The sequence below is a fragment of the Accipiter gentilis genome, chromosome 3 (assembly GCF_929443795.1).
Source record: "Accipiter gentilis chromosome 3, bAccGen1.1, whole genome shotgun sequence".
Lineage (NCBI taxonomy): Eukaryota > Metazoa > Chordata > Aves > Accipitriformes > Accipitridae > Astur > Astur gentilis.
The window spans coordinates 13507726-13519818 of NC_064882.1; the positions used below are offsets into that span (position 1 = coordinate 13507726).

Consider the following 12093-nt stretch of genomic DNA (forward strand, 5'->3'; position numbering starts at 1 on the left):
AGGGAAGAATAGGGTGAATGGGTACGAATCTGTTCTTTCCGTTTCCCTGATACAAGGACAAACTCTCTAACCAACTTTTTCTTCTTCCTTATCAAGGACATCACAAAGGCCTTGCCTAATTTTTGTAGTAGTATGATATCTGGTAATCCGCTGAAGCAGAACTCAACCCAAACTTCTGCATCTGGTACACTAAAAGTGCAACAGCAACAGTTTTGGCCAAAGCCAAAACTGGATGCTCTGAATTGATGCTGTATAAATGTAATGATGACAAAACAAAACAAAAACGAACCTGTCACAAATGCAACTGTGAGCACTTTGATTTCCGAAGGGTTAATAAAATAAATATTTTATAAATGTACGCTTTCATTTCAGATCTCATAATCTGGTAATAAATTATGTGATCTCAGCAGATACCTTCTGCTGTACAGTTCAGGTCACAAGCCATCTGAAAGATGTAAAATACTTCACTAGCAAGCTTGTCTCCTGGCTCAGCCAAAAAGAAAGAAGCATGGAAAGCAAGCACAGAACACAAAGGAAAGCTGTCAATCAAATTAATTCATGCTATTAGATACAGTAAAAGAGGGCAGTAAAGTGACCACCTGTAAAAGTAGCTGATAACTTCACAACATGATCACATATCAAATTTTCCAAAACACTGTTACTAAGAAAACAGTCAAAATAAATTAATTTATTTTACAGTGCATGGACAAGTTCTGCTCTTTCCCCTTGGAGTTTTCTGTACATGTCTTTCTAAAAATAGCAGGAAAATATCATCTATTTTCTGTGTTAAGCATACAATAAAAATTCTGTAAGTGTCCAAACTGTGCTGCATGCTTAGAAGGAGCAAATTATAATACTATCATCAGAATTCTATTCAGATGTACACACTGTTCAGAGTGCACAGCAGTTGAAGCAAACGGAAAAGAACAATAGAAAAGCACACCCCCAATCTAATTAACAAATTTTGCTAATAAAAGACCCCAGGAAACACCATTGCTGTACTCTGACGTCTGAGGACTCTTCTATCTACTCTCTTTCATCTCCACGAACCACTCACCTTTTTCTGACAATATCTCTTTCTTAACTTTTCCTTTAATAGACTCCTTCTGGTCTACAGATGTTTCTGTTTGCTGTTGACTGGATAACCCAGTTTGAATTGGAGTACACGGAACCTTCTCCTCTCTCCTGCTCACTTAAGTCATCTTAATATTTTTCTGCTTTCTACTCCCATGTCTATCTGTGTGTGTATGTTTGGGAGAATAGTAAAAGGAGCAGCAACTGTTCCAAAATACCTCTAATGCAGAGAGTTTTGCCCCTATGAGAATGCAAGAAGGCATATTGAACACTTTACTCCCTCTACATAGTTGTACAGATCTCTTATCCCTCGGTTTGTCTAAAAGCAAAAGCTTTTTTTCAACTGTGATCTATTTGGACAGAAACTAATGTTTTTTCCAGAATATATTAGAAAGAACCATTAAAAAAAATTCCATGTAAATATTTAATACCTTAGCAATGTTTATCAATATCATCACAAGTTGTTCACACACGAAATGTGCATTTAGGGAAGAGTTGTGTCTGTTCTCAGGTGCTTGAAAGTTTTCGGAGAACACCCTCAAGTATTTGGCGCTTACATATTCCTGCTAAATGTATCAGTTTTACAAACTTTGTTTTTAACTGTTGCTGTTCTCAGCATCCCATAGGAAATACATACCAGCAAAACAGACCTTTAAAGTAACTAAATTTTTAAGAAATAATAAAAAAAATGCTCTCCCCAACAACTTACCACCATAATCGTGGCTAAAATTTTCAGTACTAACCAAGGTGAAAAAGATCCTTCTCTCTTGTGAATGTGGTGGAAAAATCCCAATCTGATAGGGTTATCTTAAGCCCAGAAACAGTTAACTACAAGATACCTCTCCTGAAACAAGGCTCTGCTGTTCTCCTCGATTCTAAAGCACGTAACACATGACAGAATGTGTTTTAGTATCAGCTATACAGTGAACACTGTGTATTCCTGGTGCTCATAGGTCTAGTGAGTAAGCCTAAAATTAAAAAGAACTATTCATTTTGTCACCACAGCATCAACATATAGTCATATTACTGAGTAGGATTCCCCTTTCAATGGTAGAGGCTAAGGTATGATATAGTAGTAAGAATAAGTACAGGAAGAAGTTTGCTGTGGTGAGGAACATTGCAAGCTTTCCTTTTAGTACTGAATCAAGGGACAGCAAACTGAGAAGCAACCCAGAGGACAAGAAACCAATGTGAACAGTGTAATCTCTCTTTGGGTGTGCTATCCCGATTTGCACAAAACTGGCATTTGATTTCTTTCCCCATTCGACAGTCTATGAGATTGATTTGATTAGTTTTAATTTCACTGACAGAATATTCATAAGTCATTTCCAAAACTGGAACACAGCAGATATTTTGCAATGTAATTTTAATCTTTGATATATATGGTGGCATTGATAAAAATTTAAGTCATTTTAATTTCTACTGAAGTAAGGAAAAAATATGCATCTACAGCTAAAGAATGCCAAACCCTTGCATTATTTAGAAGAGTGATTAAGAAATGAAGCTGCAATGAGCCTTCCAGTATCTCAGACTCCGTGCATTTGTTTCTAATAATTAAAGCCCTTAAGGCATCCTTACCCGTTATGTCAAACCAAAGTGGTGTTCCAAGAGGTTCAACAGCTATTACGCCAATCATGTGAGCAACTGGGTCACTTTCCATCACCGTAAAAGAAAAAAATGTTTCCTCAAAATAAATGGGCTCTGTGGGTGGAATGGGCTTTGGAATCCATTCTATGTGAAGCCGTGTAGTTGATGATTTTTGTGGACGACCATTATCTACAGCTTTAATCTGTGAAACAGACACATCTTTTAGGCTACAGGATCACATAAATCATGATGTCACATAAATGGAAAAGCAGTAATAAGCTCCAAGCACGTTTGCTTGTGTGAGATATATCCAAAAAGGTTAAGTGCCTCTCAGAGTGCCACTTGCCCTTCATTATCTGGGCAGCAAATGGAGAAAAAGCATGCAGCACCTGATAGTAGCACAAAAACTGTTACCATAAATTCACTTTTATTTTGCTTTCTTCCTGAAAAAGAGTCAAACTGATTGTTTATGTTCCCTCATCATGTTCATTATCTGTCAAGTTCTGGAAAAGAACAAGTTTCTTGATTCACTTTCTCAACACAAACATCTGAAATCATCTTTTAAAAACAAACAAACTAACCACCCCACAAAACAATACTTCTGGATTTGCTGAAGCTTTCTTCCTTCGGATACTGCAGTCACTCATCTGCCAGCTACTGAATAAGAAGTGATGAGAATACAGATAAAAGAAAACTTCACGTATTCATGATATACAAGATTTTGACTCACTGAAAGGATATCATAGTCCCTTGCTGCAGAAAATTTCTTTGATGAAACCACTCCAGTTTTCGGTTCAATAAAGAATTTGCCATGTTCATCACCATCTTCAATGCTGTAAGAGATCTCTGCATTGGGACCTTCATCTTTATCTGCAGCAATAACTCGATAGATTGGCTCTCTCCTAGCAGTTCTCTCTCGTTCTGGCTTACCACGCTCTGGAAGCCGGATTTTGTAGAACTTTTGCAAGAACTGAGGCTTATTGTCATTCTCATCTAAGACCTTCACAATCACCCGTGCAACTGTTGATTTTGCAGGAATACCGTTGTCTGTTACCGTTACCTGTTTTTATTAAAAAGGATATGGTTAGTGCTCAATTCAAACATGGTCCTTCCAACAACGCTCTTTTTAAATCAGATATTCCTCCAACTGCCTATGACAACTGTAAAGTAATTCCCTAACTTCAGTTACTTAAAGACCATTGTGTAAAACTATTTGGTGAATATTTACAAAAGGCACTACATAAGTTTATTTGGCTACTATCTTAATATTTTTATGCTTGATGTATGGCACGTAGGAGTCGATAGATATATATTACACCTATTTCACTATTTTGCAGCATTGTAACTGAAATATTAACTTAAGTACAGGAACAGCACACAAGTATAGTATCTCTTATCAGAGCTTCACTGTAATAATATCTTAATATACTTTCAGCCTAGTGTTTCCTTGCAACTTTTCAATTTAATAATTTGGTTTTATACCTCAAAAGATGCAGTTCATAAGAACATAAGTTTCAGAATTTGACAGGCCTATGCAGTAAAAATCCCCTATATTTTGAGACATAAAATCACTATCTTTTTTGAAAGACGCTTAAAAAATTGCCTTTTAAGGAAGACACACAACAATCTATTTCCACGGACTAAAGGAAATGGGAAATTAAACCAAGTCTGCTCTTCCAGCAATAGGCAAAATTTCTACCAAAAAGCCAGGAAATGAGTATAAAATCATCTACAGTATTAATTCTGGGACGGATCTGATGTTATTGGCATGGGTAGTGAACAAAAATATAATAAAAGTAAGAGTCATGTTAAAAGGAAAAGGATCCTTGAAAAGGATCAAACTGATGCAAAAACTTAGTTAATTTATAGGAATTTTACCTTATTACCTTAACTCTTACCTATTTAATCCCTTATTGGTTAATAAGTGGTTAAATATGAGCATATGTAAATTACTTTAGCATTTATTTCAAAGAAGAAAAAGATAGGGGATTTTTGTTCCTGCTTCCTGCAAGAGGTTGGTCAGTAGAAGAGTTACAGAATCAGGCCCATCATCTTCTGGCTGCGCCCTGCCATACACATAAAAACTTATGGGCTCAGACACCAGGCATTTTCAAGGGAGAGTTTAGCTGCTATTACATAAAGTATTCAAACCAAATTTATATTCTTCACTGATAACAGTATTACCTGACCTCTAGCAGTTTAGCTAAATCTGTTTCTGAAGGGGATGTTTTCAAAAAAATTGGCTTTAAAGATACAAGGAGTAAGGATGGGTAAACACATTTTTTTTTCTTTGTCAATGTTTCGTGTTCTTTTCCTTACTTTCTCTTTGCTGTTGGGTTGTTTTTGGTTTTAACTGTAAAATTTTAATCCTTGTGTCTCTCATTTTGAGAACAGTTTTGTCACCTGGTGCAGCACTCTTCCTCAGCCTTTCTATGGTGTCCTCTGCATTTTCTTTTTCTCACTCCTCCCCCCCTCCCCCTTTAAAACTGTATTCTTTGACTTAATTTACCCTCCTTATTATTACATAGAAACACACAGGGATGTCTGAAGGTCACCTATGCCAGCTCTGCTGTAATTAGAGGAAATGGATAAACTGAGATGTGCTCATCTAATTCTACTGGATGCTTGTCAAAGCTGTAGAGGAACACAAAATAAAATAAAATTTTAAAAAATCAAACACCCAGTGTTTCTAACAAATTCTACAGGAAATATGTTACCCACTCCAGTTTCAGTTTGGTTTTGAGTTTGCATGAAAGATACAAGTCTTTGCTGGGAGTAAGCGCTGCATAGAAGTCAGTCACTACAGTAGCACTAGGAAAACATAGGGAAGATACACAGTTGGACTCGATGATCTTAAAGGTTTTTTCCAACCTAAATTATTCTATGATTCTAAGATCAGTGCTGTGGAGGGTGTGAAACAAAAACAACCCCCCTTAACCCAAACAAAACCCCCCATGCACCACTGATATAGGATATTCCAGTTTCAATAAGCCCACCCCAATTTGGGGAGAACAAGTGTTTTTATTCAAGAATGTGGGTAGTGAATTCCTTCACTGGTTCTTAGGATGCCCTGGGAAATCTGACTATAGAAACACATAAGGATTCAAGGATAACATGGATACAAAATAATGAAATGAGTACTAATGGCAGGCTAGAATTGAATCCCTGTTGAAAAAATGAATTTACATTGACATGAATGAGGACATGATCAGATAGTCTTTTTTTTGCCCTTTCTCATCTATTTTAGGAAAAAAAAAGGAAATACAAATGAAACATGGTATAACTTTCAAGCATGAAGTAAATGAAAAAGTGTGAGTAAAGTGATTAACCACAACAAAACACATGAAATGCAACATGAAATGCAAATATTCATGCTCATCTCTAACAGGTGGTAGGATTTCCACATACATGAATATCTGTTCCCTTTAGTACATGTAATGGAACCCCATCACATACCTTCCAGTTTGCAACCCCCCCCTGAAAACCAAAACACATCCAAAAAGAAAAAATTCCAAGATGTATGGAATAACTCGTCCATTAGCATAAAATGAGCATTGCCTTGAGTCAAGCAGAAATAAAGATGGCAAATTTGAGGAAAAACTAGTTTGATTTGAATGCAACATCAGTTTTGAAGGCATTACTGAGATAACAAACAGAATACTAAGAGATGAGAGGATAACATGAAGCTAACATAAAATAATTGGATTTAAAAAGTGCCAACTGGCACTTAGAAAATAGCTACAAGTTGGGAATAAAAGAATAGGGCATATTAATTACTATTATGTAAGCGGGAGTGCAATCAAGGATCAAATTTAATAGCAAACAAGGAATAAACCCACCAACCCATCTGGTCAACATTTCAATGCTCAATTAATTAGCCAGATGCTCAGCACTTGGCTCATAATATTGCCCACCATTCTGTGCATTTCTGGGTTTCTTTCCAACCTATTTTCAAAGTTGTAAACATAAAACTAACAAATGGGAAAACTGCTACTTTGGGCTGTGCTGTCTGTCAGTATCATTCTGTAGTTAAGAGTTCTTCCGTTGGATACTTCACAGACTTTTATTTAAAACTTCAACTACCAGCTGGGATTCAAAATGAAGGAAGACTGAAGAATTATAATGATACCAGCAGGCAATAACCAATATTCCATGCTAAAGAGCAATCAGTTTAATCTGCTATCTTTATAGAGAATGCTGAAACCAGGAGGATTTATGTACCATTGTGTGATACTGTAGCTTTAAAAACCAACCAACCAAACAAAACTTTCTGAGTTCTGTACATGTTATCTTGTTATAACTTAAGGTTAAATTAGCAGGCACGACTGCTAGCAGACAAATGCCCATAATATTACACTGCTAGTGTGATCTCTGGCACAAGTTTGGCCTGGAACAAGTAGCACACTCCCACAGATTGCCTCGCTGTAGCCTGAGAATTCACACAATTCAGACACCACTCTCAACAGGCAGCTTGGACACGGCCATCCTGTTCCAGGAATAAGGTATAAGCAATCAAAGCCCTACTGTGCCAGGTGACTTCAGGGTCAGAGAACGATTCACAGCTCATTTTATTTACTGTATAAATCTAATACAAAAGCCAGCACAATATGCATAGGATGAAAAGGCATGAGATACCAATTTTTCAACCAATATACATAGCAGTGGTCAAGAAATAAGATCTAACAGACATGAAGTGCTTTGGGAAACTGACACCAGCAGATTTAAGGAGTTAATTTAAAAAGAGAAAAATACAATGACTTTACAATTTACAGAAATAACATGTTTAGTACTAAATCAGATTTGCCACAATTAACTTTGCTACTACTAGAAACACAGTGCAGAGGAAATTCTACCCTATTGCTACTTAGGTGCAAAGAGTTCTTTCCAAAGCCGACACAGAAATGAAAATAATGATAAAAATTTGGTCCAACAGCTGCATTAATCCAGCTTGCAATGCACTAAAGGGATAGAAAAGGGCCAGGAAGACGTCATGTACACTGGAGTCTATCTGCAAAAGGATAGTTTGTGCTATCAAGGAATATATTCACCTCCAAGTCTATGCAGTCCTTGCATTCCTATTAGAAAATCTTTCTAAAGATTTCACAAGTTTTGAGAAAGTCCAGACTTGCTTCTCTAGCTTTAATGTTAGTTTCACCAACTCACAGACTTTTATCTATCATCCAGGAGGAGAGGCACAATAAGGTTCCAGATAAATCTTAGTATCACTGTGCATATTAAGTCTTCATTGCAGGTGAAGTACAATGCTGTCACGCTGCATGACAACATTGTGAAACTGGAAGACTCAGTTGTTTGTGTGTTATTCTTTCATGTTGTTTAACAGAGAATGAGAATAGCTATTACATAAGTTCCAGGCAATCAATTAAATGTAGCTAAATAAAAGAATTATGTCACAAATTTCATGCTCTTGGACTCCAACTCCATGATGCATGTTTTGCAACTCATCTACTTACATAATTGATAAATATGCAGAAAAAAGGTCTACTCACAATCTGTATTATCAATGTTAAAAAAAGATTCTGCACTTCTTTTTCAGAGGTCTATATTCAGTAAAAGGCAGGCTGAAATAGCTATTCCAATAATTACACAGGAAGATAAAAAAATCACACTCCTGCTTTTAGGAACCATACCTTTGTACCATTTGAAAGAAAATCTTGGTTTACAGATATAAAAAAACAAAAAATTGCCTTTATCTGTATCTTAACTCTTTTCTTACAACTAAGTCCCAACACACAGTTTTTATAAGATAGGTAGGCTTCTTCACTGCAATATAATGAACATAGAAACAAATTACTTCTGAAATCCAGTTCTCAAAATTCTTCATGTGGTAATCAAGTATGGTAAACTTAACTCTGTAAAAGAGCAATGAACTTGCAGTCACTGTTTTTCAGAGAACGAAAGAAATTATTTACCTCCAGTATGTGTTCTCCCTGCTGCTCTCGATCCAGTTTTCTAGATGTGGTTGTAATTAGACCTGTAAAAATGAAAGAATAATTAACCAGATCCTTCAAGAAAATAATCTGAATGAAGGTTAGGTTAAATCAGTAGTTACCGATGTACCCAATATCAATTTCTTCTTACGTGGTCTCTTCTGTTTTTGCTGCATTTATGCTTCCATTAAGGGAAGGGTTGAGGGGTTTCCAATCCTTACAGACCATTAAAATATTCTTTGTGATCTGAAAGCTAGGCTGTTGTAGCCCTTAAGACAGACACAGTTCAATTTTCCAATACATCTGTCCACGTCACGCTTCTGACAGCAGTTAACATATGTAATTCTCTCACGTGAAGTCTTGTTTTCAGGTGTTCATACGCCTTATTATTCAAAGGGTGCTTACACAAATTATTTGAATAACTACCAATTTCTTCAGCAGAAACATCTATTTGATTTTTAGTAATAAAAACAGAAAAAGGATGACCTGAAGAGATGCATTAATGGTGGAAATGAGAGCAATTTGTGTGTGTTGGCTTGATTTGGCAATGACAGAGTCAAACAGTTGCTTTTGGCAGTAGCAGAGAATGAGCCCAAGTTTTTGATGCATGATGTTAGATTTTGTTGTGAGAGTTTGATATACCTTTGATGCAAGATTAGGAAGGCATGATGAGTTTTGCTTTAAATGAAGAAAGTCAAAGAGTAAGAGGTGACAAAAAGACAGTGAAATGTAAATACAAAAGGATCTTACTTGAATTAATTCTCCCTAACAGTAAGTTCAAATTTTTAACTATTGAGTTTCATGAAAAGTAAACTCAGTCAACTCAATTATAGTTGAATGGCTTGCTATGGTGTGGGTTAACTGTTCCACGGATGCAGACACAAGAGAACTTTGTTTCTTTGCTGCACAAAAGCCATTAACCTGTTTGCAGGTACAAGTTGGCCCCACAAACACCATCACTGTGTTCACATGGCACTGAGTCTGTGCTAGGAAATCCTGCCAGACCCAACTTGGCTTTCATGGAGCAAACACCAAGATTTGGATTCGCCCAACTTAAGCCACTACTGGCCAAAGCATCCCATATTCTCTGCAGCAGGAATCCAGCATATGCTAGATACAGAAGATGCTGCAATGTCATGAGACCTTTTATTCAACTATCCCAGCTTCTTACAGTGACAGTAAAGCACTGCCATCTTGATCCTTAATTGTAAAATTGAAAAACAGGGAAGCAATTACCCAATTAAGGACAAAATAGAGATCAAAACACAGGCCACATACTTCAGGTTCCTTTTTCTAACTATAGCGTAAGCTTTTTATAAGACCTCTTGCAAGCAAAATTTAAATCGCTTTATAAAACTTTTCAAGGTTGATCTGCTACAATAAAAAAAACCCCTTCAATTCTGTCTCACAGCTGATAAAAAATTGAGCGTGTAAGTAAGAAGAGCAATAAAGATTTCAATTTCTCTTAAAAGAGAAAGGCCAATAGAAACAGAACTGTATACCTCCAGTGCATAGCTACTCAATGCTCCTGTCAAAATACAGCTGTAGTCTACATATACCAAGAAAATAGACAGCCTGTACTAAATAATATGAACAAAACCTATATGAGGCAATATTACAGCTGTCAAATGTTCAAACAACTATTCTTCAAAAAACCAGATAGTACAAAAAAAATGGCTGTTTCAATTATGGTCAAAACTGCCTTTGTTTTTCCAGCAATTTGATTTGCCATTGTATCAAATCCATTATATATTTGGTATTCTAGGCATGAAGATCTATCATCTTCTCCCACTTTATCTTTTTATGCTTTTACAATACATAGAATACATGTATGTTATTTTTAGGATACATCTTTTGATATTATTGTAATTGTAATTGCCCTTAATTACAAAGAAAGTGGGAAAGAAAATTTAAAAACAAACAAACAAAAAAAAAACAACCAAGGAAAAAATGTTGCATTAGTAGTGTGAATTTAGGAAGAGGAAAACCAAAAAAAAAAGAGAGGAAAAAAAAAAAAAAGGATGTGACAACTTTGTATTAACCTCCTTGAGGTAATATCTTCCCATAGAGATTACAGAGCTGTGAACAATGACAACTGACAATATTTATTGTCACATATTCTAAACAAAGGTTTCTCCTAATTTCCTGGCTGAGGCTGGTGAAGCCACACCTTTTCTTTTCAGAGGCTCTATGGGGAACAGCACAGAACTGTTAATTGGTAGTGAACAAATGGCAGAACTGATGCCCCATCTGCTTTCCTTGAGCAAAGGGACTTCTAGGTGACTTCAAGAAACACAAGCTCTCCCAAATACCTCTTTCTATTGCGTACCTCTGGAGAAAGCCAGCACAAGCCCTCCCATGAAGCATTAATCCCCTGAGACTCACCACAATTGCAAGGGAAAAGAGTAAATTTCAGCATAGCCACTGAAGACTTGGCTGTTGAATAGCAGGGTTGAGGATGGCGAGGATCTCAAAAAGCACAGGAAGAATAAAGTAATTCCAGCAGAAATATCTCGTTATGCTTGCATTTCTCTGAATATTCAATATTCAGTCTACACCCTTTGATAATATTAGATTCCATTTCTCACAGCAGCAGCAAGAAGACAATTGTTAACACATGAGAGCAGAAAGATGGCACCTCGCAACAGTTTCCTATCCACTTTTTCCCCAGCAAGAGCCATTAAGACAAGCCACCACTAATAAATGCCAACTAATACCTTGGGGAGTGGGGGGCAGGGGGGAAAAACCCAAACACTTTTGCTGCAAGCACTCCAGTCGGAATTCTACCATGTACCACTACTCTACATACTACAGTTTGTTAAAGAAAGTCCAATTTCAGATATAATTTCTGTTAATGAAGCTGGTCAAAACAACTCAAAAACAGGTAAGCAAAAAATAACCAGTAAGAACAAAATATATATGCTTTGATCTGTTAAAACTTACAGTCTTTTCAACCAAGCATGCCACACTTCTGTTAAAACACTTCAGACCAATAACAGAAGGGTTTAGTCTTCACCATATATAACCCCTATATTCAGCAGAAACTAACGCCAACAAAGGAAATGTAACACTTCTGGATTTAGAATCACATAGACATGCATGACATTCTTTTCATTTAACTCTTTACTGCTAGCCTCTTTCCTAAGTGAAAATCTAGCTTCAGTGAAGTGTTTCACTACAGCTTAAGACTGTAAAAGGTTTGATTACAGCAAGCACTAAGTTTTTCCATTTTTTCCAAGCTTTTCTATATCATAAAACGCTTAATGCTGCACCAACAGATTTCATCAATTGTCGAAGAGCTTTTCTGAATTAAGGCTGTGATAGTAAGGTTGAGTGTTCCCATGCAGTGTGGCCTTTGTGACCGCCCATTAAGAAGGTTGGGGAGAATCTCTGGACCTAATATAAGTCAGTTCCCCGCAACAAGAGCCGCCACTCTGCTCCTTCTACTGAAAACAAAAGTTCTCAAAACTTTTTAGATTGAGGT

General features: G+C 36.5%; 1 protein-coding gene across 7 annotated transcripts in view; it reads right to left on the bottom strand.

Moving 5' to 3' along the window:
* The window catches only part of FAT1 (FAT atypical cadherin 1), a 113314-nt gene that overhangs the window by 46135 nt on the left and 55086 nt on the right, over positions 1 to 12093 (bottom strand). For 5 of the 7 annotated variants that reach the window (XR_007505573.1, XM_049797549.1, XM_049797542.1 and 2 more), the window contains exons 4-6: positions 8592 to 8653; positions 3392 to 3721; positions 2653 to 2863 (exon numbers count right to left, since the gene is read on the bottom strand). Coding sequence is in view for 6 of the 7 variants with exons in the window: in XM_049797549.1 (XP_049653506.1) it covers positions 2653 to 2863; positions 3392 to 3721; positions 8592 to 8653 (603 nt within the window). In the remaining variant the exon portion in view is untranslated. Of the gene's footprint in view, positions 1 to 414; positions 484 to 2652; positions 2864 to 3391; positions 3722 to 8591; positions 8654 to 12093 lie in introns of all 7 variants that reach the window. The other 2 variants (XM_049797576.1, XM_049797579.1) reach the window with 1 other exon arrangement.